General features: G+C 47.1%; 1 protein-coding gene across 3 annotated transcripts in view; it reads left to right on the top strand.

The window, feature by feature from the left end:
• Positions 1 to 8,525: 8,525 nt before the first annotated feature.
• Positions 8,526 to 25,433, top strand: part of ATCAY (ATCAY kinesin light chain interacting caytaxin) — a 42,060-nt gene continuing 25,152 nt past the window's right edge. Inside the window, exons 1-2 of one of the 3 annotated variants that reach the window (XM_005208927.5) lie at positions 8,526 to 9,220; positions 11,534 to 11,662. In XM_005208927.5, the coding sequence (XP_005208984.1) occupies positions 11,586 to 11,662 (77 nt within the window). In that variant the 5' untranslated portion in view covers positions 8,526 to 9,220; positions 11,534 to 11,585. 3 annotated transcript variants of the gene reach the window in all.

Below are 25,433 nucleotides of genomic sequence, written 5' to 3'. Positions count from 1 at the left end.
AAGCCTTCCTCAGTGATCAATGCAAAGAAATAGAGGAAAACAATAGAATGGGAAAGACTAAAGATCTCTTCAAGAAAATTAGAGATACCAAAGGAACATTTCATGCAAAGATGGGCACGATAAAGGACAGAAACAGTATGGACCTAACAGAAGCAGAAGATATTAAGAAAAGGTGACAAGGCAAGAATATACAGAAGAACTATACCAAAAAAATCTTAATGACCCAGATAACCATGATAGTGTGATTGCTCACCTAGAGCCAGACATCCTGGAGTGTGAAGTCAAGTGGGCCTTAGGAAGAATCACTACGAAAAAAGTTAGTGGAGGTGATGAAATTCCAGTTGAGCTATTTCAAATCCTAAAAGATGATGCTGTGAAAGAGCTGCACTCAATATGCCAGCAAATATGGAAAACCCAGCAGTGGCCACAGGACTGGAAAAGGTCAGTTTTCATTCCAATCCCTAAGAGAGGCAACACCCAAGAATGTTCAAACTACTGCACAATTGCACTCATCTCACACACTAGCAAAGTAATGTTCAAAATTCTCCAAGAATGTTCAAATTCTCCAAAATGTTCAAAATTCTTCAACAGTACATGAACTGAGAACTTCCAGATGTTAAAACTGAAGATAGAAAAGGCAGAGGAACCAGAGAACTAATGGCCAACATCCATTGGATCATAGAAAAAGCAAGAGAGTTCCAGAAAAATATCTACTTTTGATTTATTGACTATGCCAAAATCTTTGACTGTGTGGATCACAATAAACTGTGGAAAATTCTTAAAGATTTGGGAATACCAGACCACCTTATCTGCCTCCTGAGAAATCTGTATGCATGTCAAGAAGCAACAGTTAGAACTGGACATGGAACAACGGATTGGTTCCAAATTGGGGAAGGAGTATGTCAAGGCTGTATATTGTCACCTACTGATTTAACTTATATGCAGAGTACATCATGTGAAATGCTGGGCTGGATGAAGCACAAGCTGGAATCGAGATTGCCGGGAGAAATATCAATAACCTCAGATATGCAGATGACACCCCCCTTATGGCAGAAAGCGAAGAAGAACTAAAGAGCCTCTTGATGAAAGTGAAAGAGGAGAGTGAAAAGGCTGGCTTAAGCATTCAGAAAACTAAGATCATGGCATTTGGTCACATCACTTCATGACAAATAGATGGGAAAACAATGGAAACAGGGACAGACTATTTTGGGGGGCTCCAAAATCACTGCAGATGGTGACTGCAGCCATGAAATTAAAAGACACTTACTCCTTGGAAGAAAAGCTATGATCAACCTAGACAGCATATTAGAAAGCAGAGACATTACTTTGCCAACAAAGGTCCATCTAGTCCAAGGTATGGTTTTTCCAGTAGTCATGTATGGATGTGAGAGTTGGACCATAAAGAAATCTGAGCACCGAAGAACTGATGCTTTTGAACTGTGGTGTTGGAGAAGACTCTTGAGAGTCCCTTGGACTGCAAGGAGATCAAACCAGTCTATCCTAAAGGAAACCAGTCCTGAATATTTCTTAGAAGGACAGATGCTGTAGCTGAAGCTCCATGGCCACCTGATGTGAAGAACTGACTCATCTGAAAAGACCTTGATGCTGGGAAGGATTGAAGGCAGGAGGAGAAGGGGTCGACAAAGGATGAAATGGTCAGATGGCATCACTGACTCAATGGACATGAGTTTGAGCAATCTCCGGGAGTTGGTGTTGGACAGGGAAGTCTGGCACCCTGCAGTCCATGGGGTCACAAAGAATCAGACATGACTGAGTGACTGAACTGAACTGGACCCCTTCCTCCTTGAGGGCTCCAGATTCCTTATCAGCCTACCTAAATTAACTCTCAGTCTCAGCCTTCTTGTGCTAACAAAAACTAGACAGCACTTCAGCACCATGCGTGGAGGCCATTATAAATAGCAAAGTCACCAACAAACCCCCAAATGTTAAAAGTATGGCACTAAATAGACCCCAAAAAGCACAGTTGTTTACAGTCAAGGCTTGAATGAGCATCACCTGGTTCAGCCTCAGCTGGGAACACAGGCACAGCCAGTACTCATTTTTTTTTCACTTCTCTGTGTTGTCTACAAATGATCCTGAAAGCACCATGAGTATTGATTTTGGGGGTTACAAATAAAGTTCAACAGGCAAATTTACAAATACAGAAACTGCAAATAATGAGAATCAAATGTATTTGTATGAATCACCTTTGCAAATGAAGAGAAGACGATTCAAGGAGGTTTAGCCATTTCATTGCCTCAACAAATTTTATTGAGAACTAACTTTGTTTCAAGCCAAAGAATTGATGCTTTTGAACTGTGGTGTTGGAAAAGATTCTTGAGAGTCCCTTGGACTGCAAGGAGATCAAACCAGTCAATCCTAAAAGAAATCAATCCTGAATATTCATTGGAAGGGCTCATGCTGAAGCTGAAGCTCCAATACTTTGGCCACCTGATATGAAGGGCTGACTCACTGGAAAAGACCCTGATGCTGGGAAACATTGAAAGCAGGAGGAGAAGGGGGCAACAGAGGAAGAGATGGTTGACAGAGGATGAGATGTTTGGATGGCATCACCAACTCAGTGAACATGAGTTTGAGCAAGCTCCAGGAGATGGTGAAGGACAGAGAAACCTGGTGTGCTTCAGTCCATGGTTTGCAGTCAGACACGACTGAACAACAACAACAGTTATCTTGGGAGGGGGGCTGTCCTGGGCATTGTAGAGTGTTGGGCAGTGTTGTTGGTCTTTACCTGCTCCATGCCAGTATCAACTCCATCCCCTCCAGTCATGATAATCAAAAATATCCCTGACATCATCAAATGTCCCATGATGGGTAAAATTGCCCACAGGTTCTCAACCACTGATCTAAGGATTAAAAATACAGCAATGACAAAATGAAACATCTCTGACCTCAAGAAACTTAGGGGAATGGGAATGGGACATCAGTGTTCCATAGGGACAGAGTTTCAGTTTGGTAAGATGAGAAAGTTCTAGAGATGGATGGTAGGGGGAGTGTCCAATAATATGAAGACACTAAACTTTACATTTAAAAATTATTAGAATGGGGACTTCTCCGGTGGTTAAGACTTTGCCTTCCAATGCAAGGGGTGTGGTCAGGGAACTAAGATCCCACATGGCCAAAGAACCAAAACATAAAATAGAAATAATATTGTAAACAAATTCAATAAAGACTTTTTAAAAGGTCCACATCCAAAAAAGTCCTTAGGAACTTCCCTGGTGGTGCAGTGGGTAGGAATCCCCCTGCCAATGCAGGGGACACAGGTTCAATCCCTGGTCCAGGAGGATCCTATATGCCACAGAACAACTGGGCCCGTGCACCACAACTACAGAAGCCTGCTTGCTGCAACTGCTGAAGCCCACATGCCTGGAGCCCACACTGCAGCAAGAAAAGCCACTTCAGTGTGAAGCCCATGCACCCCAACTAGAGAGTAGCCTGCACTCACCACAGCTAGAGAAAAGCCTGCACAGCAGTGACGACCGAGCACAGCCGAAAAATAAAAGTAAATAAGAAATAAATAAAATTTAAAAAAGAAGACATGGTGGTGACTGTAGAGGGTTAAATTATTTTTGAAATCGTTAAACATTCAGTTCAGTTGCTCAGTTGTGTCCAATTCTTTGAGACCCCATGGATTGCAGCACGCCAGGCCTCCCTGTCCATCACTAACTTCCGGAGATTTCTCAAACTCATGTCCATTGAGTCGATGATACCATCCAACCATCTCATCCTCTGTTGTCCCTTTCTCCTCCTGCCTTCAATCTTTCCCAGCATTAGAGTCTTTTCAGATGAGTCAGTTCTTCGCATCAGGTGGCCAAAGTATTGGAGTTTCAGCTTTAGCATCAGTCCTTCCAATGAATATTCAGGACTGATTTCCTTTAGGACAGACTGGTTTGATCTCCTTGCAGTCCAAGGGACTCTCAAGAGTCTTCTCCAACACCACAGTTCAAAAGCATCAATTCTTCGGTGCTCAGATTTCTTTATGGTCCAACTCTCACATCCATACATGACTACTGGAAAAACCATACCTTGGACTAGATGGACCTTTGTTGGCAAAGTAATGTCTCTGCTTTCTAATATGCTGTCTAGGTTGACCATAGCTTTTCTTCCAAGGAGTAAGTGTCTTTTAATTTCATGGCTGCAGTCACCATCTGCAGTGATTTTGGAGCCCCCCAAAATAGTCTGTCCCTGTTTCCATTGTTTTCCCATCTATTTGTCATGCAATGATGGGACCGGATGCCATGATCTTAGTTTTCTGAATGTTGAGCTTTAAGCCAACTTTTTCACTCTCCACTTTCACTTTCATCAAGAGGCTCTTTAGTTCTTCTTCGCTTTCTGCCATAAGGGGGTGTCATCTGCATATCTGAGGTTATTGATATTTCTCCCGGCAATCTTGATTCCAGCTTGTGCTTCATCCAGCCCAGCATTTCACATGATGTACTCTGCATATAAGTTAAATAAGCAAGGTGACAACATTCAGGCTTGATGTACTCCTTTCCCGACTTGGAACTAGTCCATTGGTCCACGTCCAGTTCTAACTGTTGCTTCCTGACCTGCATACAGATTTCTCAAGAGGCAGATAAGGTGGTCTGGTGTTGCCATCTCTTTAAGAATTTTCCAGTTTGTGGTGATCCACACAAAGGCTTTGACATAGTCAATAAAACAGAAATAGATGTTATTCTGGAACTCTATTGCTTTTTTGATAATCCAGTGGATGTTGGCAATTTGATCTCTGGTTCCTCTGCCTTTTCTAAAACCAGCTTGAACATCTGGAATTTCACGATTCACGTATTGCTGAAGCCTGGCTTGGAGAATTTTGAGCATTACTTTACTAGCATGTGAGATGAGTGCAATTGTGCGGTAGTTTGAGCATTCTTTGGCATTGCCTTTCTTTGGGATTGGAATGAAAACTGACCTTTTCCAGTCCTATGGCCACTGCTGAGTTTTCCAAATTTGCTGGTATATTGAGTGCAGCACTTTCACAGCATCATCTTTTAGGATTTGACATAGCTCAACTGCAATTCCATCACCTCCACTAGCTTTAAACATTATTAGATGGTAGATTTTATGTCCATGAGATTCTCCAGGCAAGACTACTGAAGTGGGTTGCCATTCCCTTCTCCAGGGGATCTTCCTGACCCAGGGATCAAACCCGAATCTCCTGCATTGCAAGCAGATCCTTTGCCATCTGAGCCACCAGGGAAGCTCTCTCGCTATATTTTAACCACAATTAAAAATAAACCTGACAAGAGCCAAATTTGTTTCACACAAGCGGCTTGGCGGCAGCGGCGGCAGCAGCACCACGGACAGCTCCCGGCAAGCTCTCAGGAAGGAGGGGCCGCTGCTTTACAGAAGTCCTGTCACAAATTTCTTCTCCTTCATCCATGCAACTCCTACTTACTCCTCAGGGCCCAACTCACATAATCACCTCCGCTGCCCAACTCTGAGAAATCTCCCCATGCCCCACAAAGCCACTCTACTCAAAAGATGTCTTTTTGCTGTTGTTTAGTCACTAAGTCGTGTCTGACTCTTTCGTGACCCCATGGACCATAGCCTGCCAGGCTCCTCTATCCATGGAATTTTACAGGCATGAATACTGGAATGGGTTGCCATTTCCTTCTCCATGGGATCTTCCCGACCCAGGGATCGAACCTGCATCTCCTGTATTTCCTACATCTCCTCTTTGGCAGGTGGATTCTTTACCAGTGTGCCACTGGGGACTCTAAGTCAGTCCACACTCCCCTGCCCATTTGCTTCTCCGAGTAGGAGTTCTCTGAAAGCAAAGTCTCATTCATTTTTTGGACCCCAGTGCCCAGCACTAGAGCTAATCTGGATTCCTGACTCAGTATCTCTCCCCAGAGCTCCACTGCCTCCAGCCAGGAAGTGCAGAACCCAGACTTTGTTCCAGAGGCTCTGGGCTCTCCTCCACTGCCGTGAGGTGGTTGTCTTTATACCTTTGGCTCAGAAGGCCACAGCCACCGAACCAGTAAGAGGGGTGGCCACATAAATAGAGTGTTGTCTGAGACCACAAGGGGAGCCTGCATCTGTGGTGTCTACCTGCATTTCCCAATATCTCCTTTGTGCCCGGAGCAGCTGTCATGGTACATTACAGTGTACAAAAGAAACCAAGTCTCTTTTCTCTTGAAATTTCTATTCCAGTAAGTGGAGGGAATAAACAAAGAAACAAGTAAATAATTTCAAACAATTGTGTTATGGGAAAAAAAAAAAAAGGACTTCCCTGGCAGTCCAGTGGTTAATTAAGACTCTGTGCTTCCAATTCAGGGGGCATGGGTTCAGTCCCTGGTGGGGTAACTAAGATCCCACATGCCATGTGACATGGTTCTCCCCCCCCCAAAAAAAAAACCCACTGTTTAAAATCATCTGTATTTTGGGGACTTACCTTGTGGTCCAGTGGTTAAGAACCTGCCTTGCAATGAGTGGATATGAGTTTGATCCCTGGCCAGGAAACTAAGATCCCACATTCCACACACTCAAAAATTTAAAAACAAAATGCATCAGTCTTAAACATAGAATTAGCATATCATTCAGCAATGCCACTCTCAGGTATACACCCAAGTTCACTGAAAACAGGGATTCAAATAAATCCATGTACACCCACAACAGCCAAAATGTAGAAATACTTTTTATCTACTGGTGGATGAATAAACAAAAAAAAATGGCACATGCATACATACAATGAAATATACGATTCAGCCAAAAAGATGAATGAAGCACTGACATGCACCACCATGCAGATGATCCTGGAAAAATGATGCTCAGTGAGAGAAGCCAGATACAGAAGATGGCATAGTCGATTATTCCATTGATATGAAATATCCCGAACAGGCAAATCCACAGAGACAGAAAGTGGATTAGTGGTTGCCAGGGGCTGGGAAGGGGGAATTAAAGGACTGCTTAATGTGTACAGGATTAAGGGTGATGCAAATTTCTGGAACTAGATAGTGGTTATGGTGGCACAACACCATGAGTGTACTTAATGTCACTGAGCCATACACTTTCAAATGGCTAAAGTGGTAAATTTTATGTGATGCATACTTTGTACTTGCGTGCATGTGCTCAGTCATGTCCTAACTTTGTGACCTGATGGACTGCAGCCCGCCAGTCTCCTCTGTCTGTGGAACTTTCCAGACAAGAATACTGGAGTGGGTTGCCATGCCCTTTTCCAGGGGATCTTCCCAAGCCAGGGATCAAACCAGTGTTTCTTACATCTCCTGCATTTTCAGGTAGACTCTTTACTGCTGAGCCACCTGGGAAGCTGACATGTATTTTACCACAGTGATTAAAAAAAAATTATACTGAAAAACAGACTAGGTAATGGGAGGAAGGATGATGGAGTAAGAGGTAAAGGTGGGGGATGATCAGGGAAGGCCTCTCTGAGCTGACACCTGAATAATGCAAACATCTGGGAGAAGGGCATTCCTGGCAGAGGGAACAGTTTGTGCAAAGTCCCTGTGGTGGGAATGAGTATGATATGTTCACAGAACAAGTGAAAAACCACCACAGTGATTAAGAGGCACAGGCGAGAACAACAGGTATCCAACCCTGCTTGGTGTTATGTATTAAGTTTTCTTGTGGCTGCTATAACAAAGTACCATACTAGGAGGCCCAAAACAATAGAAAAATAGTTGTTTTTTGTTTTTATCGTGCTGCATGGCATGTGTGATCTTAGTTCCCTGACCAGGGGTTGAATCCGAGCCCCCTGCAATGGAAGCATGTAGTTTTAACCACCGGACTGCCAGGGGAGTCCCAGAAATTTTTTTCTCTCCCAATTTTGGAGGCCAGAAGTCTGAATATAGTGGCAAGGTTGGAGCCTTCTGGGGGCTGGGAGGAGAATCCACTGGGTGCTCCCCCCAGCTTCTAGAGACCGCCAGCCATCCTTCATGTCCCCTGGCTTGTAGATGCCTCACCCTGATCTCTGCCTCCATCTCACATGGCGTCCCCCCTCCTCTTCTCTCAAGAAGTTACTTGTCGTGGGATTTAGGGCTCATCTTTAATCCAGGATGATCTCATCTGGAGATCTTTAACTTAATTCTACCTGCAAAGACCCTTTTTTTTCCCCAAATAAGGTTACATTCACAAGTTCCATGGGTTAAAACTTGGAGGTATCTTTTACCGGGGGGCGGAAGGCACCACTCAACCTGCTACCAGTCTAAACATAAAATCAGTAACAGCAGGAAAACACGCACAGAACTCTTCTCATGCTGTGGTATGTGCCAAGCACCCAGCCCGGATCACCTCATTAAATGCTGAAACGCCAGAGGCCTAACGTTTCCTTTTCGCAGATGAGGAAACTAAGGCCCAACAGGTACAATCACTTACCCAATCGAGTCCCCCAGCTCGTGGCTGAGCCAGAGTGCAAACCGATTACGGTCTGATTTCAGAGAGTGCGCTCTTAACTCTGTTCTACCGTCTTTCAGGGCGGGGCTACCGCACGCACACCTGCAGGGGACGCCTTTCCCTCGCTGGCCCCGAGCGCGTGTGTCTAAGAATCTTTCTGCCTCCGCAGTACCCAGCCTGGTCCTCGGCACATGGGTCATAGGAAGTGGCCAGCTGAGGGACCCACGAAGTGGGAACAGGAGGTTATTATTCCTTCTCTCATATTCCAAGGAATGAGGCCATCGCTGCCATTTATTTATTTATTTGTTCCTTGTTTTTGTTTTTAAATCTGTGATGCGCCATCAGGAATCATTTCCGCTTCTGCCCCCAGTGAGGCTCTTAGCACTGCTCCCCTCTCAGCCAATGGAGAGCACCGATTCTGCCAGGGGGCTGTGCTTTTTGGTCAGCCCTGCCCCCACCCACCCACCCTGCACACAAAAGCAGCATAATTGACTGTCTTAAAGGAAGCCGAGCCTCTGCCAGCTACGAGCTGGCGAGAAGAAAATACCTCGGGAGGCACAAGCTGAGACAACGATGACCCAAGACGAAGCCGCGGCCGAGCAGGGGGGAGTCGACCGCTAACTGCAAGCCTTCCCTGCCCGCCGCCCCACCATCCCTGGACAAAAAGCTCCCGTCTGCGCCCGCCGCGTTGCTCTGGGTGACCTTCCTTGGATGCAGAGTTCGCCCTGAGCGCATCTTCCTCGGATGCTCTGAAGGCCCGGGAACCGAGGTCTGCAGGCGCCCGGGGCTCGTCTTTGTTTGCGCTCACCCGGGAGAGGCCGCGGAGGTAGCCGGTACTCGCACGGAGGTGAGTCCACTTTCTCCACGCCCTGTTGAGGAAGATCGTCCCTCATGTTTCTGGGGCTGCAAACCCGGCTTCTGGCAGATGGGCGGGTGGGAGCGGAGAGCCAGGGTACTTGGCGATTCTTGGAATGGCAACACCTCCATTTTTTTCCCCACGCGGAGAAAACCATCCGCCGCGCGCGCGCACACACACATACACACCCACAAGGTTCACCTCGCGTGCCCACCGTTCACCTGGAAGGCAGAGGATTGCACCATTTCCAGGCTATGTTGGGAGATTAGGCGGCTCAAACCCTCAGCCCCTCTCTGGGACGCTTCCTGCGAGACCAAAATGTACAAGTCCCAACTCTGTGCGTTTCCTATTTATAACGCCGTGAGCGGATTTGGAAAAAGGATTTGACAGAAGTGCACGTAAAGGCTTGCCTATGGGGTGGGGAGGAAGGGAGATGGTTACAAACAAGAGATGCCTCCTCCTGTGTCTGAACTTGTATGCGAGGGGCTGATAATTCAGCACCACGGCAGAAAGGACCGCTTCTCAGCTTCCGCTCTCTGCCTCCTTATTCGATGGTCCTTGAATGTGAAGTGGGGACCAGAGGGCGGGAGTGTCCAGGGCCCAGCGGGACCCACCCACATCCCGGCATTTAGAGGATCGTGGGGCAGACATGTGAGGCTCCAGGCTCGGCTGTGGGTAGGGTAGCGGGGGTGGCCCTTTTCGGGGGACTGAGGCCACACTCAGCTCAGGAGAAGGATACAGACGCAAAGACCACTCCCTTCATAAAGAAAATGAATTTCTACTGACGCGAACTTTCCTTTGCGGTAAGGTTCTGGCTGGCGGTTGCCCATAGCATCAGGAAGAGATCTCTCTTCTTCCCCCGCCCCCCGCCCTTCCGTACTGCGTCTTACTGTCCCTCCTCCATGAATGAGTGACGACATCCAGGGCAGTGACAAAATCGAGTGAGAAACTCACTGAATGGGGGAGGGTCACATTTTAGACACCCCCTCTCTCCTACCTGGCCCCTACCCTGCTCCCTCTGAGTCCTCCCTCTGAGCCCCAATCCCAAAGGCAGACCCACCATCCACAGGGATTTCCGTCCAGCGCAGGGCTTTGGAAGACACACCCAAATAGAGAGCCACCCACCAGCTTTAGAGAGGCAGCTGCGGCGTTGGGGAGGGGGTAGGGCTGGATGCGGGACCTTAGGTGCTGAAGAGTGAAGATGACAACTTAATCTCAGCTCTATGGACGTTTGGGGCCAGATCATTTTTGATTAAGGGGGGACCATCCTGGACACTGTAAAGCATTGAGCAGCATCACTGTTCTCCACCCACTTGATGTCAGTAGCGCCCCTCTCCCCTGCACGTGACAACTAAAAACAGACCTCCAAACATTACCAAGTGACTGGTGAGGCGGGAGGCAGCATCACCCCCAACTGAGAACCACTGGCTTAAAAGCACAGAACCTGTGCTATTCATTGGGTCATAAGATCTTGGGTGTAATTCCAAAAGGGATGTTAGAGGTTATTTCTGGATCCAGTCTTTCATTGATAGACAGGGAAACTGAGGCAGGGGAGGTCTGCCATGCCCCAGGGCATGTTCATGTTCATGCCCCAAGTTCAGTCTCACTCAGCAGTTCTGACCACACTCCCAGACAGCCCAGCACTTAAGCCACCATCTAGAGCACTAACCCCACCCCATGCCTGCCCCCACCTGGTTCCTCACAACATTAAAAACAAAACTGGCATTTTGTGGTTAGTGAGAAATTACTATCCTGATTTCCAACCCCAGGCACTTTCTCACTGTCTTTTTCAGTTCTAGGGTCAGGTTATCAAGACTTGATTCTTCTTAGGGGCATGGGAGTAGCAGACAGAGGGGCAGGGGAGGTGGGCCAGAGCAGATAGAGGTGGTTGGGGTTAACCAGGTCCTGTCTGAATGTCAACCCTGGCAAGGAAACTTAATTATCAGTCATTAGCACTTGAGGATAAATGACTTTAATTGCATTTGTGGCTTCCTAGTTGAAGTCCAAGGTAAGCGAGGGCAGGTGAGCCATGGGGAAGGTGGATTTCAGAGCTTCACTGGGAGGTAGTTTATAACTGGAGGCTCAGCCCCTCCTTTGGGTTCCAGTTCCTGACCCACCCACATGGATTTTCAGCTCTCTATGTCTCTGTTTTCTCACCTGTGACATGGAAAAGCCTCATGGGTCCAGGCAGCGATTCAGTAAGATGACAGACACAAGTGCTCTTTGCAGATGGATCTCTGAAGTTCTGTGCATGGGTGGGGAATTGTCATTAGGACGATTGTCTAGTAAACCCTCCATCCACAGCTCTCCTTCAGGATTCACCCCTGCTTCAAGTCAGCACCTCTTCCCAGCTCTCATGGGAACCACCGAAGCCACACTCCGGATGGAGAACATGGATGTGAAGGAAGAATGGCATGACGAAGCTCTGCCCAGGTATGGCTCCCCCGGCCTGCGTGTCAGCTGTGGAGGGCGTGGCCTGGCTGACACTTCTCCCAGGCATGGTACAGATACCCCAGTTGACCCAGCCAAGTTCATAATTGGTATTTGCTGACTTAAGATGGATTTCCCACCTCCCCCCGCCCACCTCTGCCAAAATGCTAAAATAGCTCCCATTTCCACACTCTTGTAAGAATTCGAAACATTCTTCTATGAAGAAAACCATCTTATGGACTATTGGCTTCCCTGGTGGCTCAGATGGTAAAGAATCTGCCTGCAGTGTAGGAGACCCAGGTTCCATTCTTGGATCAGGAAGATCCCCTGGAGTAGGAAATGGCTAACCACTCCCGTATTCTTGTCTGGAGAATTCCATGGACTGAGGAGCCTGGTAGGCTACAGTCCATGGGGTCGCAAAGAGGTGGACATGACTGAGCAACTGACACTTTCATGGGCTGTGATAGTCTTCTTACCTGGGTTCCCAAGAATCCAGGTAATAGTGTGTTTTTATCTGCAGCAGCATATCCCCGCTTAAAATTGCTGGGTCAGATGTTCATTCCCTGAAAACTCCGGGTTTCAGCCTCCACATGCTCCTGCCACTCTCCGTCCTTCGCGCCCTCCAGCGCCTGCTGCTCCCTTCCTGTTCCTTCTGTGCTGGGCTGGCTCTGATGTTCTGACTTTGCACTGGCTGTTCCCTCTGCCAGGCGTGCTCTTACCCAGACACCTGCCTCCCCTGCCTCCTTCAGATCTCCACCCACTGGCCACCTTCTTAGAGAGGAACTCCTAGCCCTTTAATTACCCCCTCCCCTAGTTCTTAAATTGTTTCCTTCCTATATAACAGCCCTCCAGAATATCCATGTCCTAATCCCTCCCTGGAGAATGTTCGTTAATGTGGCAAAAGGCACTTTGCAAATATGATTGAGTTAAGGATCTCAAAATGGGGAGATGACAATCCTGGATTGTTGAGGGGGAGGTCCTCAATGTAATCACAGGATTCTGTATAAGATAGTGGTCCCAAACCTGTTTGGCACCAGGGACAAGTTTCATGGAAGACAGTTTTTCCACAGACTTGGGGTGGGGGCAAGGGAATGGTTTCGGGATGATTCAAGTGCGTGACATTTATTGTGCACTTTATTTCTATTATTATTACATCAGCTCCACCTCAGATCGTTAGGCATTAGATCCCAGAGTTTGAGGACCCCTAGTATAAGAGGATGGCAGGGGGCTTTCCTGGCTGTCCAATGGTTAAGACCCCAAGCTTCCAGCGAAGGGAGTGCAGGTTCAATCCCTGGTTGGGGAAATAAGATCCTACATGCCTCAGGGCACAGTCAAAAAAAAAAAAAGGAAGGTTTGTCGACAGGTGTAGGAGATGTGATGATGACAGTAACAACTTAGAGTCATGGGAGGAAGAGGCCACCCGGCCAGGGATGCAGTGCTGGTTTCTCCAGGAAAACCAGCCCCATGAAACTGATTTCAGACTTACTTCTGGTTCTAGATTCATAAGAGAATATATCTGTGCTGTTTGAAGCCACTAAATTTGGAACAATTTGTTACAGCAGCCACAGGAGACTCATACAATCTAATTCGCTGACTATTCCATACACTTGTTTACAATCTGTTCTCCATGATGGATCCCATGAGAGCAGGGGCCTTTGGTGTGATCACAGGCATACAGTTGGTGCTCAGTAGATATGGGTGAATGGATGACAGTCATTAGTAGGAATGAAAAATCTTAAGAAGGGAGCCGTGTGTGGCTGAGGTACTTGTCTCTGTTTTCTCCTCCAACAAGGCATTAAGTAAGAGGAAATATCATCAGCACAGGCTCCCCCTGATTCAACTGCTCATCTCCTTCCCATTTTTTTTTTCTTGGCCATGCTGCACAGCTTGCAGGATCTTAGTTCCCCAACTATGGATCGAACCCATGTCCCTTGCACTGCTATGCGGATTCTTAACCACTGAACCACCAGGGAAGTCCCTCCCTCCCACTCTTTAAAAAATATTTATTTATTTAGTTGGCTGCATGGAGTCTTAGCTTCGGCACACAGACTCTCTAGTTGTGGCACGTGGATTTGGTTACCCCAAGGCATGTGGGATCTTAGTTCCCGACCAAGGATCGAACTCATGTCCCCAGCATTGCAGGACAGATTCTTAACTGCTGGATTGCCAGAGAAGTCCCTCCCTCCCACTTTAATGCAAGGAGTTTATCCCAGGGAAATGATGCCCAAGAGTTAGTTGCATAACCATCTGGGAAGGAAGGTCAACGAGACCTTCACCCTGGTCTTCCACATTCACCCTGGAAAAGAGAACTTGGGTAGGAGTTCCAGCTCCAGAAAGTCTCAGTGGGTGAGGGTGCTGAGGGCAGAACTAGGCTGAGGGACAGGCATGAAAGGTTTGCGTCTAATCTAGGCTCTTTGGGCTCAAATGGCCCCATATGTGCATAGTTTATACGCCCATCCTTTCAAAAGCAGAACAGGCTGATGGAGGAGGTCTAGAGCTTCCTGTCAATCTGTCCCAGGAGAAGCCGTGATGTTGAGGGCATCACCCCCTCATTTGAGAATCTTGGGCTTCTTGGCAGTCTAGTTCTTTTCACCCCAATCCTTGTGGTTCGTCTTTTTTTTTTTTAATATTTATTTTATTTATGTATTTAGCTGCCCTGGGTCTTAGTTTAGGCATGCAGGATCTTTAGTTGTGGCATTCAATCTCTTAGTTGCATCACGTGGCATCTAGTTCCCTGACCAGGGAGCGAACCTAGGCCTCCTGCATTGGGAGCTCAGAGTCTTAGCCACTGGACCACTAGGGAAGTCCCCCTTGTGGTTCTTAAAGCAATAGATGCCCCACATCAGAATAACCAAGAATCTCTTGTCTGCCCAGTGCCATTGTCTTCAGGAAGACTTAGTCTGAGAAGGAGATGGCAACTTCATTGGAGTCAAGCTCCTCTTCATTCACTGTTAGAATGTTCTTTGTTCTACATTCCCCTGTGAAAGTCTTTCTCTTCAACTCAATACAAGGAGCACTGTTGCCTGGATGTGTAGAAAGGGGTTTCATGGGACTTCCTGGTGGTCCAGTGGTTAAGACTCTGCACTTCCAATGAAGGGAATGCAGGTTTGATCCCTGGTCGGGGAACTAAGATCCCACATGCTGTGTGGTTTGGCCAAAAAAATAAAATAAAAAAGTTTTTAAAAGGAAAGGGATCTCATGATACCTGGCAGTTTGGGTGAACTAAAGATCATTTTTCTAACTTTTTATTTTGTATTGCGGTATAGTGATTAACAATGTTGTGACAGTTTCAGGTGAACAGTGGAGGGACTCAGCCGTACATAGTCATGTATCCGTTTTCCCCCCAACTCCCCTCCCATGCAGGCTGCTACATAACATTGAGCAGAGTTGCTTGTGCTATACAGTAAGTCCTTGTTGGTTTTCCATTTTAAATATAGCAGTGTATACAAAAGTTTTGGCAGGGGCTCCTCCCATGGCTAGAAATGCCCCAGAGTGGGCAAGAGCCGGCCACCTTGAGGAGCTGCCCCTCATCTGTGGAAGGTCTGTTTTGTCCCACAGAAAAGGCGGAATTAGATGGGGTGACCTCAGCAGGTTCCTTCCAGCACCAAGCACTCTGGGAGTTTAGAAACATCTCCAACCAGTCTCAGCATCGCTCGCCCTGTGGTCCCATGAACTCTGACCTCCACTGAGACCAAAGCGTTCCCAGGTCCAGACTTCAAAAACCTGATTTAACCCCGCCTCCCCAGGTGGCAAACTCCAAGCCTTCCTGGACATTAAAAAAAAAAATTCTCTGATGACAGCACAAAACTCACCTTGCTCACTCTAGTTTTATTTCAAGCGACACAGCGGAAACAAAATGGCACAAGCTGTGGAACCAGACGCCAGTGGGTTCCGATTCCAGTTCTCTGATGGGCTTGTGTGGCCACCTCAGACAGCTCTTTGAGCATCTCTGTGCCTCAGTTTTCCTACCTGTAGAATATAGACAGTCATTCCTGGCTCACAAAGTGGTTTGAGAATTTGATGCTGCCTGCAGCATCATTTTTCTTTTCCTTCTTTTTTACGTATTTATCTTTTGGCTGCACCTCAGAGGTAGACGGGATCTTAGATCCCCAACCACGCACCCCCTGCAGTGGAAGCTCAGAGTAACCACTGGATCATGAGGGGAGTCTCAACATTATTCTTTTTTTTTTTAAGTTTTCTTTGGTATGGGCCATTTTAAAGTCTTTATTAAATTTGTTACAATATTACTTCTGTTTTATGTTTTGGTTTTTTGATTATAAGGCTGGTGGGAGTCTAGCTCCCCAACCACAGGGATTGAACCCTCAGCCCCTGCATTGGGAGGTGAGATCCTCATCACTGGACCCCCAGGGAAGTCCCAGCATCATTGTTATCAGCTTGTATCTCCTTCACTCTGGTTCCTTTTACCCATCCCCCACCCCCCAATAAAAGAGACCCTCCTCTCCCAAGCCTCCTTGAGACAAAGTGGGGCTGACTGCAGCTGCACGTGTGAATTTCAAGTGAGATTCCCCAGCTGCAAAGGGATCCTCTCCCCCATTCAGTGGTACAGTGTTCACAGGATAAGTGGCTGGCTGTGCAACCCCGGGTTGGGTCAGGAACATGCCTTCGTTGAGGCACTGTCCTCCTCATTCCGGGAGGAGTGAGTAAAGCTCTTTATATAGCGTCCAGATGCAGCCCAACATAAGCACCTCTGTCTGAGTCAGACAACCCCTGATTCTATTCCTTCCAGCACACTGATCCCTTCCTGGGGCCTCTCCCAGCTTCCCCCGGGTATGTCCGGGCATGCAAACTGTGCCTGTTTTCTGCAGTGTCTTTCTGCACTTCTGCAGATTCCCAGGGACTATAGCTGAGGGCTGCCTGGAGATGACCCATTCACTGCCTCCTTTGCCCATCCATTCATTCTAGCGATGTGCACCAACTGTGCCAGGCCGTGGGTGAGACTCTGGGGACACCTGGCAAACAGGAGAGCTGCCCTCATGGGGTGTTGGAAGAATAGGGCAGAGACAGGTGGTCCCTTATAACCTCACCAGCCAATGGAAAACTGAAGCTGGGTTCTTGGCACCTGGAGCAAGCCTGGGTGGGGTCTGACTGGGTTGGGGAGGTTAGAGGAGGAGCTGACCTTGAGTGATGAGAGGGGAACAGGGAAAAGAGGCTGAGGGTAGCAATCAAGCATTCCAAGCAAAGAGAGCAGCATGTGCAAAGGCCCTGGGGCCAGTGGAAGCAGATTGAGGGACTGAAGGAAAGTTGGATGGGGAAACTGAGGACCTAGGTGGGGAGGGGTTTGGCTAGCATCTTACAACTAAGGAGGTGGGTGCAGGATTAGGTGTCTCAGCCTGTGGGTTTTGTTTGTAAATTTTTTTTCTTTTTCGGGGGGCTTTTCTAGGTCTTGCCGCATCTGGGCTCTTCATTGTGTTTGTAATTTTTTTTCCTTTCCTTTATTGGAGTATAGTCAATGATGCCAACCAACAGAGGATGAGATGGTTGGATGGCATCATCGACTCAATGGACATGAGTTTGAGCAAACTCTGGAGGATAGTGAAAGACAGGGAAGCCTGGCATGCAGCAGTTCATGGGATCGCAAAGAGTCAAACATGACTTAGCAACTAAACAACAACAAATAGTTGGTTAACAATGTTGTGTTAGTATCTGCTGTGCAGCAAAGTGAGTCAGTTATATGTATACATATATTCACTCTTTTTATAAATTCTATTCCCATATAGGTCATTACAGAGCATTGAAGAGAGTTCCCTGTGCTATACAGTAGGTCCTTATTAGTTATTTATTTTATATATGGTAGTGTATATGGGCTTTCCCAGTGGCTCAGTGCCAAAAAAAAAAAAAAAAATTCTGCCTGCAATGCAGGAGACACGGATTTAGTCCCGGGGTTGGGAAGATCCCTCAGAGGAGGGCATGGCAACCCAATCCAGTATTCTTGTCTGAAGAATCCCATGGACAGAGAAGCCTGGTGGGCTACAGTCCATGGGGTTGCAAAGAATCGGACATGACTGAAGCAACTGAGCCCACCCAGTATGTATATGTCAATCCCAATCTCCCGATTTATCCCTCTCCCTTGTAACTTTTTATTCTGACATAGTCCCAAGCTTAGAAAATAAAAATTATAAGAATGGTGTAAGGAGTATCTGTAAACTTTTACCCAGATTTGCTTACTCTTGAGATTTTATTGATACTTCCTTTACTGCTCTCCCTTCCCCTCCTCTCTCTGTCTCTCTCAGTGTCTGTCTGTCTGTTATCTGTCTATCTACCTTTGCTCAGTCTCTGTCTATATGCACCCATCCCTGCACAGGGTAGGCCAAGCATGCTCCCTCTCCGAGTTCAACACACACACAGCGGTGATTGCATGTTGTCCAGCTCAGCAGTCCTAAAAACTGTCAGGCAGGAGCCGTGGGTTTAGGGCAGGAATTGATGGGGCGCCCTGAGCGTCCCCTGTCCCCCACCCACTCCAGCGTTTCTCTTTCCTGAACTCTAGCGACACTGGGCTGTCACAATAGAATACGGCACACGGGGCAGCTTCAACAGCAGGTGTTTATTCTCGCACAGCTCTGGAGGCTGGGTATCTGAGATCATGGTACCAGCAGGGCTGGCTTCTGGTGAGGGCTCTCTTTTTGGCTTCTTGTGACATGGCGTTTCCTCTGTTCTCAGTGGTGGAGAGAGAGCTTTCTCGTGGCTCTCCCTCCTCTTGTAAGGCCACAGTCCTAAGGGATCAGGGCCCCACACATTTTTTTTTTTTGACTGCTTATGTGGGATCTTAGTTCCCCAATCAGGGGTCGAACCCCCACTTTCTGCAGTGGAAGGGTGGGGTGCCAACCACTGGACCACCAGAGAGGTCCCAGGGCTACACACTTTTGACCTCCTTCAATCTCAATTGCCTCCTAAAGACCCTGTCTCCAAACACAGTCATACTGGGCGTTGGGAGAACACAGTTAGGTCCAGAACATCCTGTTTGCATCTGCTGAGCCAGCGTTACTGCCAGGGGTGAAGTGAGGGATAGGGAGCGAGGGCTGGGAGGTCTGTGATTCTGCTCACAACCCCAGGCTTTCTTTTTTAAAAATATTTCTTTACCTTGCCAGGTCTTAGTTGTGGCTAAATCTGTAGTTGCAGCATGTGGGGTCTAGTTCCCTGACCAGGGATCGAACACAGGCCTCCTGCATTGCGAGTGTGGAGTATTAGCCACTGGACCACCAGGGAAGTTCCCCTACAAGGCTTTCTGATCCAGCCGAGGTGATGGTGCTGGGGGAGACCAGAACCAGATGAATGGGAAAAGGTGTCAGAAAGTGCAGAGAAGGGTAGATTTATCTGAGTGACTGAAACCACCAAAGTTGCCTATAATTTTTGAAGACCTCTCTGCAGTTCCCTCGACATAGGTTTGCAAGAGTCCTATTATAAGCCCTGGAGCTACTAGTCCAGCTTTGAGCCTCATAAAAGCCTACTTAATGCTCAGAAAGAATTTTTGCTGTTACCCTGCACCAGAGGTGGCTGTGGATCAGGCAGAAGTAGAGGCTGGGAAGCCCTGGAGGGGAGACTGAGGCAGCGTGGCCAATCTGAAGGCCATCGAAGCCCTGGAGCACTGTTTGGGAAGCAGTGCTCAGTCGTGTCTTACTCTTTGTGACCCCATGGACTGTAATCTGCCAGGCTCCTCGGTCCATGGGATTTCCCAGGCAACAATACTGGAGTGGGTTGCCATTCCCTTTTCCGGCAATCTTCCCAACCCAGGGATCAAATCTGTGTCTCCTGCATTGGCAGGGAGGTTCTTTCACCACTGAGCCACTTGGGAAGCCACTTGGGAAGCAGGAGGCATATTCAAAGGTCCTGGGGCCCACAGTTTATTCCGAATTCCTTTCTTTCACACTATGAATAACATTAAGACAGAGTCTAGGACCTGAGGGTAGAACTAGGTCTAGGGGCCACCTCTGAAGCCAGAACTATTGCAATATCAGCTGATTCTGAGTGACAGGTATTTCTTGATTTTGGCTTTTCCCCACCACTTGCAAAATGTGCCCTGACTCAACCTTTCCTTCAACAGACCCTTGCTGAGGGCTGCTTCTTCCAGGGCCAGGCCTGTGACTCACCAAAGCAAGAGAGGAAGAGGCAGAATGTAGGGGTGAGGTGGAGGTCAGGTTCAGACAGGGTCTTCTGGAGGACACTGACCCAGCCTCAAAGGCTAAGCAAATTTCACGGGGCAAAGAAAGCAGGAAGTGGCCCCTCTAGTCAGCGGGGGCAGGATGTGCAAAGGCATTGGGACAGACAGGACCTTGGCATGGTAGGGACTGCAGTATGTAAGAGAGCCTGGTTAGATCACAGGTGTCAGGTTGGAGGGTTCACAGACGTCATGTCCAGAAGGAACACCCACAAGGGAAATTTGGATAGTGCTTTAACAAAGTACCACAAACTGGCTTAAAACAAGAGACATTTTCTCTCACAGTTCTGGAGGCTAAACATCCAAAATCAAGGTGTCAGCAGGGCCATAGCTCCCTCTGAAGGTGCTGGGGAAGGATCCTCACTGCCTCTTCCTGCTTCGGGTGGTGATTGGCCATCCTTGATGTTCTTTGGCTTCTAGATGCATCACTCCTTGCCTCCATCTTTTTTTTTTTAAGCTTGTGTTTTATTTTTTAGTTTAAAAAAATTTTTTTGGCATGTAGTTGGTTTCCAACGTTGTGTTCGTTTCAGATGTACCGCAAAGTGAGTCAGTTATATGCATATACGTGTATCCACTCTTTTTTAGCTTCTGTTCCCATATAGGTCATTACAGAGTACTGAGTAGAGTTCCCTATGCTATACAATAGGTCCTTATTAGTTAGCTATTTTATGTATAGTAGTGTGTATGGTGGGATAGCATCACTGGTTCAATGGACATGAACTTGGGCAAACCCCAGGAGATAGTGAGGGACAAGGAGGCCTGGCGTGCTGCAGGCTATGGAGTCACAAAAGTCAGACTTGCCTTAGTGACTGAACAACAGCAAAGTATGTACATGTCCATCTTAATCTTCCTATTTATCCCCCCACTTACCCTCTGGTAACCATAAGTTTATTTCCTACGTCTGTAACTCTTTCTGTTTTGTAGATAAGTTCATTTGTACCATTTTTTTAGATTCCACATATAAGCAATATCATGATATTTGTCTTTCTCTGTCCGACTTACTTTACTCAGTATGACAATATCAAGGTATATCCTTGTTGCTGCTAATGGCATTATTTTGTTCTTTTTTATGGCTGTAATATTCCATGGTCTATAGGTCCCACATCTTCTTTATCCATTCATCCATCAGTGGGCATTTAGGTTGCTTCCACGTCTTAGCCATTGTAAATACTGCCGTAATGAACATAAGGGTATATACATCTTTTCAAATTTTGGTTTTCTCTGGATATACGCCCAGGAGTGGGATTGCTGGATCATAGGGTGACTCTATTTTTAGGTTTTGAAGGAATTTCTATACTGTTCTCATAGTGACTCACCAACTTACATTCCCACCAACAGTGTAGGAGGGTTCCCTTTCCTCCACACCTTCTCCAGCATATATTGTTTGCAGGCTTTTTGATGATGGTCATTCAGACCAGTGTGAGGTGGTACCTCATTGTAGTTTTGATTTTGCATCTGCCTCCATCTTCCCGTGGCCCTCTCCTCTGTGTGTGTGTCCAAACTTCCCTCTTCTTATGAGCCCATCAGTGAGTCTCGTATGACTTCATCATAACTTAATGATGTCTGCAACTATTCCAAATAGGTCACATTCCTAGGTACTGGGAGATCAGACCTGAGTTACGTTTTGAGGGGATGCAAGCCAACCCACGCCAGAAGGATTAAGCCACACTGTACACCTGGTGGAGTCGGGGGACCCCACTTTTCACATGGGTTTCCTAACACAGAAGGCAGGTGCTACATGGAGCCATCTGGATCCACTTGGAGTTTGTGAAGAGGTTTCAGGTCTGCAGAAGCTGAGATCTTTCTGATGCTTGGGGAATAAACCCCAGTACTTTGGCCTTGTGATGTGAAGAGCTGACTTACTGGAAAAGACCTTGATGCTGGGAAAATTGAAGGCAGGAAGAGAAGAAGGCGACAGAAAGTGAGATGGTTGGATGGCATCACCGACTCAACGGACATGAATTTGAGCAAGCTCCAGGAGTTGGTGAAGGATAGGGAAGCCTGGCATGCTGCAGCCCATAGGGTCACAAAGAGTCAGATGGAACTGAGCAACTGAACAACACTTGGCCTTGAAAGCTGCAGCACTGTGGATCAGAGGGGCTGGTGCACATGTGCAGACTGGGCACAAGGGGGCAGTAGTGGGCAGTGACTGGACTCAGCTCAGCCGGTGTGAATGGTTCAGACCTCCCTACTCTCCCTGGTTTAACCTTGGTTTCCTCCTCTGTGAAACGGTCTTCTCCCTGCCTCAGGGATGCTGTGAGGAGCAAATAAGATGATGCATTTCAACAAGATGTCAACATTTCAACACAGGGAGTGTCCTGCCGTGGGGTAGATGACGGTTCTAGCTGATTCTAGCACAACAGGACTTCAGCCTCAAACTGACGGGGGCAGGGAAGGTAGAGTCAATGAAAAAAAGGAACTAGAAGGAAATTCAACATCCAGGTGAGCAGGGGTGGTGGACAGTCAGCTCCTGGTGGCGGTTACCATACAAGGAGGGCAGATCTGATTCAAGAACAGACTGAAATCTAGGCTTTTTGTGTCTCATCTCTGATTTGACAGCGAGTTAAAAATGTTGTGAAATGCTGTGTGGGCAGGACAGAGCTAGCGGCGGTTCATCAGCTGCCAGTCTGCAATTTGGGAGCACAATTTCGGGTAACCTTGCAAGTAGGTGGCGTGCCACCTGTCCTCTGGAACCCTGGACGTACTCGTGAATTACCAGCTGCCTTCCCCATGTTCAGAGCATGGGTGTCAGCTACAGACCAGAGGTGCAGAGCAATGTGTACATGAAACGGGCATGGGAGTTGTCTTATCTCAATCTGAAAGGAAGATGCCTCTTTAAAACCTTCTGACTTAATCTGAACCTTGTTTTTTGCTTTTTTAAATGGAAGTGAAATTTCCATAATACAAAAATAGCCATCTTAAATGCACAATTCATCTGTTGTGCAACCATCAACTTTATTTAGTTCTAAAACATTCCATCACCCCAAAATGAAACCATCCCCATCAGCAGCCACTCCCCATTTCCCTGGCAACCACAAACCCACTCTCCGTGTCTGTGGATTTGCCTGTTTTCTATGTCTCATATAAATGGAATCACACCCTATGTGTCCTTCTGCATCTGGCTTCTGTCACCGAGCGTCCTGTTCTCAGGGTCCCTCCACATGGTAGCCAGTGATAGCGCTTTTCTCCTTTTCAAAGCTGAATAATATTCCAGTCTGTGGATGGACCCTGTTTTGTTTATCCACTCATCACTTGATAGGCATTTGGGATGTCTCCAGTGTGATCACACTGCTGTAAAGCATTCGGGTATGAGTTTTTGTATAGATGTGTGTCTTCATTTCCTTTGCACCCCTGCTTAGTTTTGACTTTTGACCTCCATGAGAACAGGGCGTCACCCAGTTCATCCTTTACCTCCAAGACCCACCAATACTCCTGGAAGATAGTGGTTACTCAAAGAATATTCAAAGGATGGTGAATGGGAGAAAGGTGGGCGGGGTGGGGGAAGGGTGTGGAGGAAGAAGCATGATTAGATTCCATCCTGCAGAGGGTGCCAGCTCATGCCCTACAAAGAACAGAGGCGATAGAATAAATGTGTCCATGTTGTTGTTTAGCCACTAAGTCGTGTCTGACTCTGCAACCCCATGGACTGCAGCACACCAGGCTGTCCTTCACTATCTCCCAGAGTTTGCTCAAGGTTATGTCCATTGAGTTGAGGATGCCATCCAACCATCTCCTCCTCTGTCGCCTCCTCCTCCTCTTGCCCTCAATCTCTCCCAGCATCAGGATCTTTTCCAATGCGCTGGCTCTTTGCGTCAGGTGGCCGAAGTATTGGAGCTTCAGCTTCAGCATCAGTCCTTCCAATGAATGAATTTCAGGGTTGATTTCCTTTAGGATTGACAAGGGACTCAAGAGTCTTCTGCAGCACCACGATTCGAAAAGAAAAGAAAAAACGCCCTACTGTCCTTCTCCATCAAAACAGTTCCCCGTTTTGCTGAGCTGGCACTGCTGAGTTGTAAAGATGAATTACCGCTGCAGTGCCTCCCTGCGTCAGCAGGCCCTGCAGCTGGAGCCCCTGACAGACCCGTGTGCTCTGCAAACCCTTCTGCCTGAGTATTTCCCTGGGGAGCAAAGGAGCCAGAGCACATGGGTCAGAATCCGGCAGAGTGAGCTCTGGTCCGAAAAACAGTCTGAGCATTGCCAGGAAAAGCAGGTCTTGTTTTGCAAATTCGTGCTCCACCAATTAAAGGGGCACAGATGCATAGCTGGCTGCCTTTCTCTTTTTAAAATTTTACTTTTTAGTAGCTTTAGATTTACAGAAAAGTTGCAAGAATATTACAGAAAACTTCCAAACACACACCTCCTGTAATTAACATCTTACATGAGGCTGATACTTATGATACAATTAATAGACTGGTATTGACACATAATTATTAACCAAAGTCCACAATTTATTGAGATATCCATAGCAATTTTCTCCTAATATTCTTTTTCTTTCCTAGGATCCCACCCAAGACCCCACGTAACATTTAGTCATCATGTCTCCTTAGGTTTCTCTGGGCTGTGACAGTTTCTCAGACTTTAAAAAAGAAAAAGATTTTTTGATGTAGACCATTTTAAAATTCTTTATTGAATTTGTTACAACATTGCTTCTGTTTTAAGTTCTGGGCCAGGAGGCATGTGGGATCTTAGCTCCCCTGACCAGGGATCGAACCCTCGCCCCCTGCATTGGTAGGCGAAGTCTTGACCATTGGACCTCCAGGGAAGTCCATCACAGACTTCCCTTGTTGTTGATGCCCTTGACGGCTTTGAGGAGGACTGGGGTCAGAGATTTGGTAGAACTTCCCTCCGTGGGAGTTTGTCTGGTGTTTTTCTCATGGTGACACTGGAGCGCTGGGTGTGGGGGGAGGACACAGGTGAGGGGCTGTCTCATCCATCATCTTGGGGTGCCTGTCATCAGCATAACTCTTCTTTGGTGTTGACCTGGGTCCCCGGGCTGAGGTCGTGCTGGTCAGGTGTCTCGACTGTAGAGTCACGCCTCCCTTTTCCCATACTGTCCCCTTTGGAAGGAAGTCACCGTGCCCAACTCATGCTGACAGAGAAGTTACTCTCCATCTTCTTGGGGCTAGAGTATTTACATACATTATTTGAAATTCTTCTGTGCAAGAAAAATTTGTCTCTTCTCCCCATGTTTATTTATTCAGTCACTTGCTTACTTCTATATGGACTTGTGGACATTTTATTTTGTACTTTGAATCACCATCCAATACTTTATGATATATTTTGTTGGTCAGGCCTGTCCAGCATGGGCCATGGAGAGCTCCCTCAGTTGTCTGCTATGTCTGTCGGACAATTTCTGGCTCATCAGAGACCAAATCCTGTGGGGTCAGCCCATGAAGAATGCTGCTTATATTCCAAATATGATATAGATGAGACCTTCCTTTTCTCTGGGCCCCAGCTTTTACTATCCAAAAAAAAGGTTTATGGGACTTCCCTGGTTTGCCTTCCAATGCAGGGGGCAAGTGTTCCATCCCTAGTGGGAGAGCTAAGATCCCACATGCGGCAAAAAAAATCAAAACATTTTTTAAAAAGGAGCAATAGTGT

Source organism: Bos taurus, chromosome 7, assembly GCF_002263795.3.
Source record: "Bos taurus isolate L1 Dominette 01449 registration number 42190680 breed Hereford chromosome 7, ARS-UCD2.0, whole genome shotgun sequence".
Taxonomy (NCBI): Eukaryota; Metazoa; Chordata; class Mammalia; order Artiodactyla; family Bovidae; genus Bos; species Bos taurus.
This window is presented reverse-complemented; position numbering and strand designations above follow the sequence as displayed.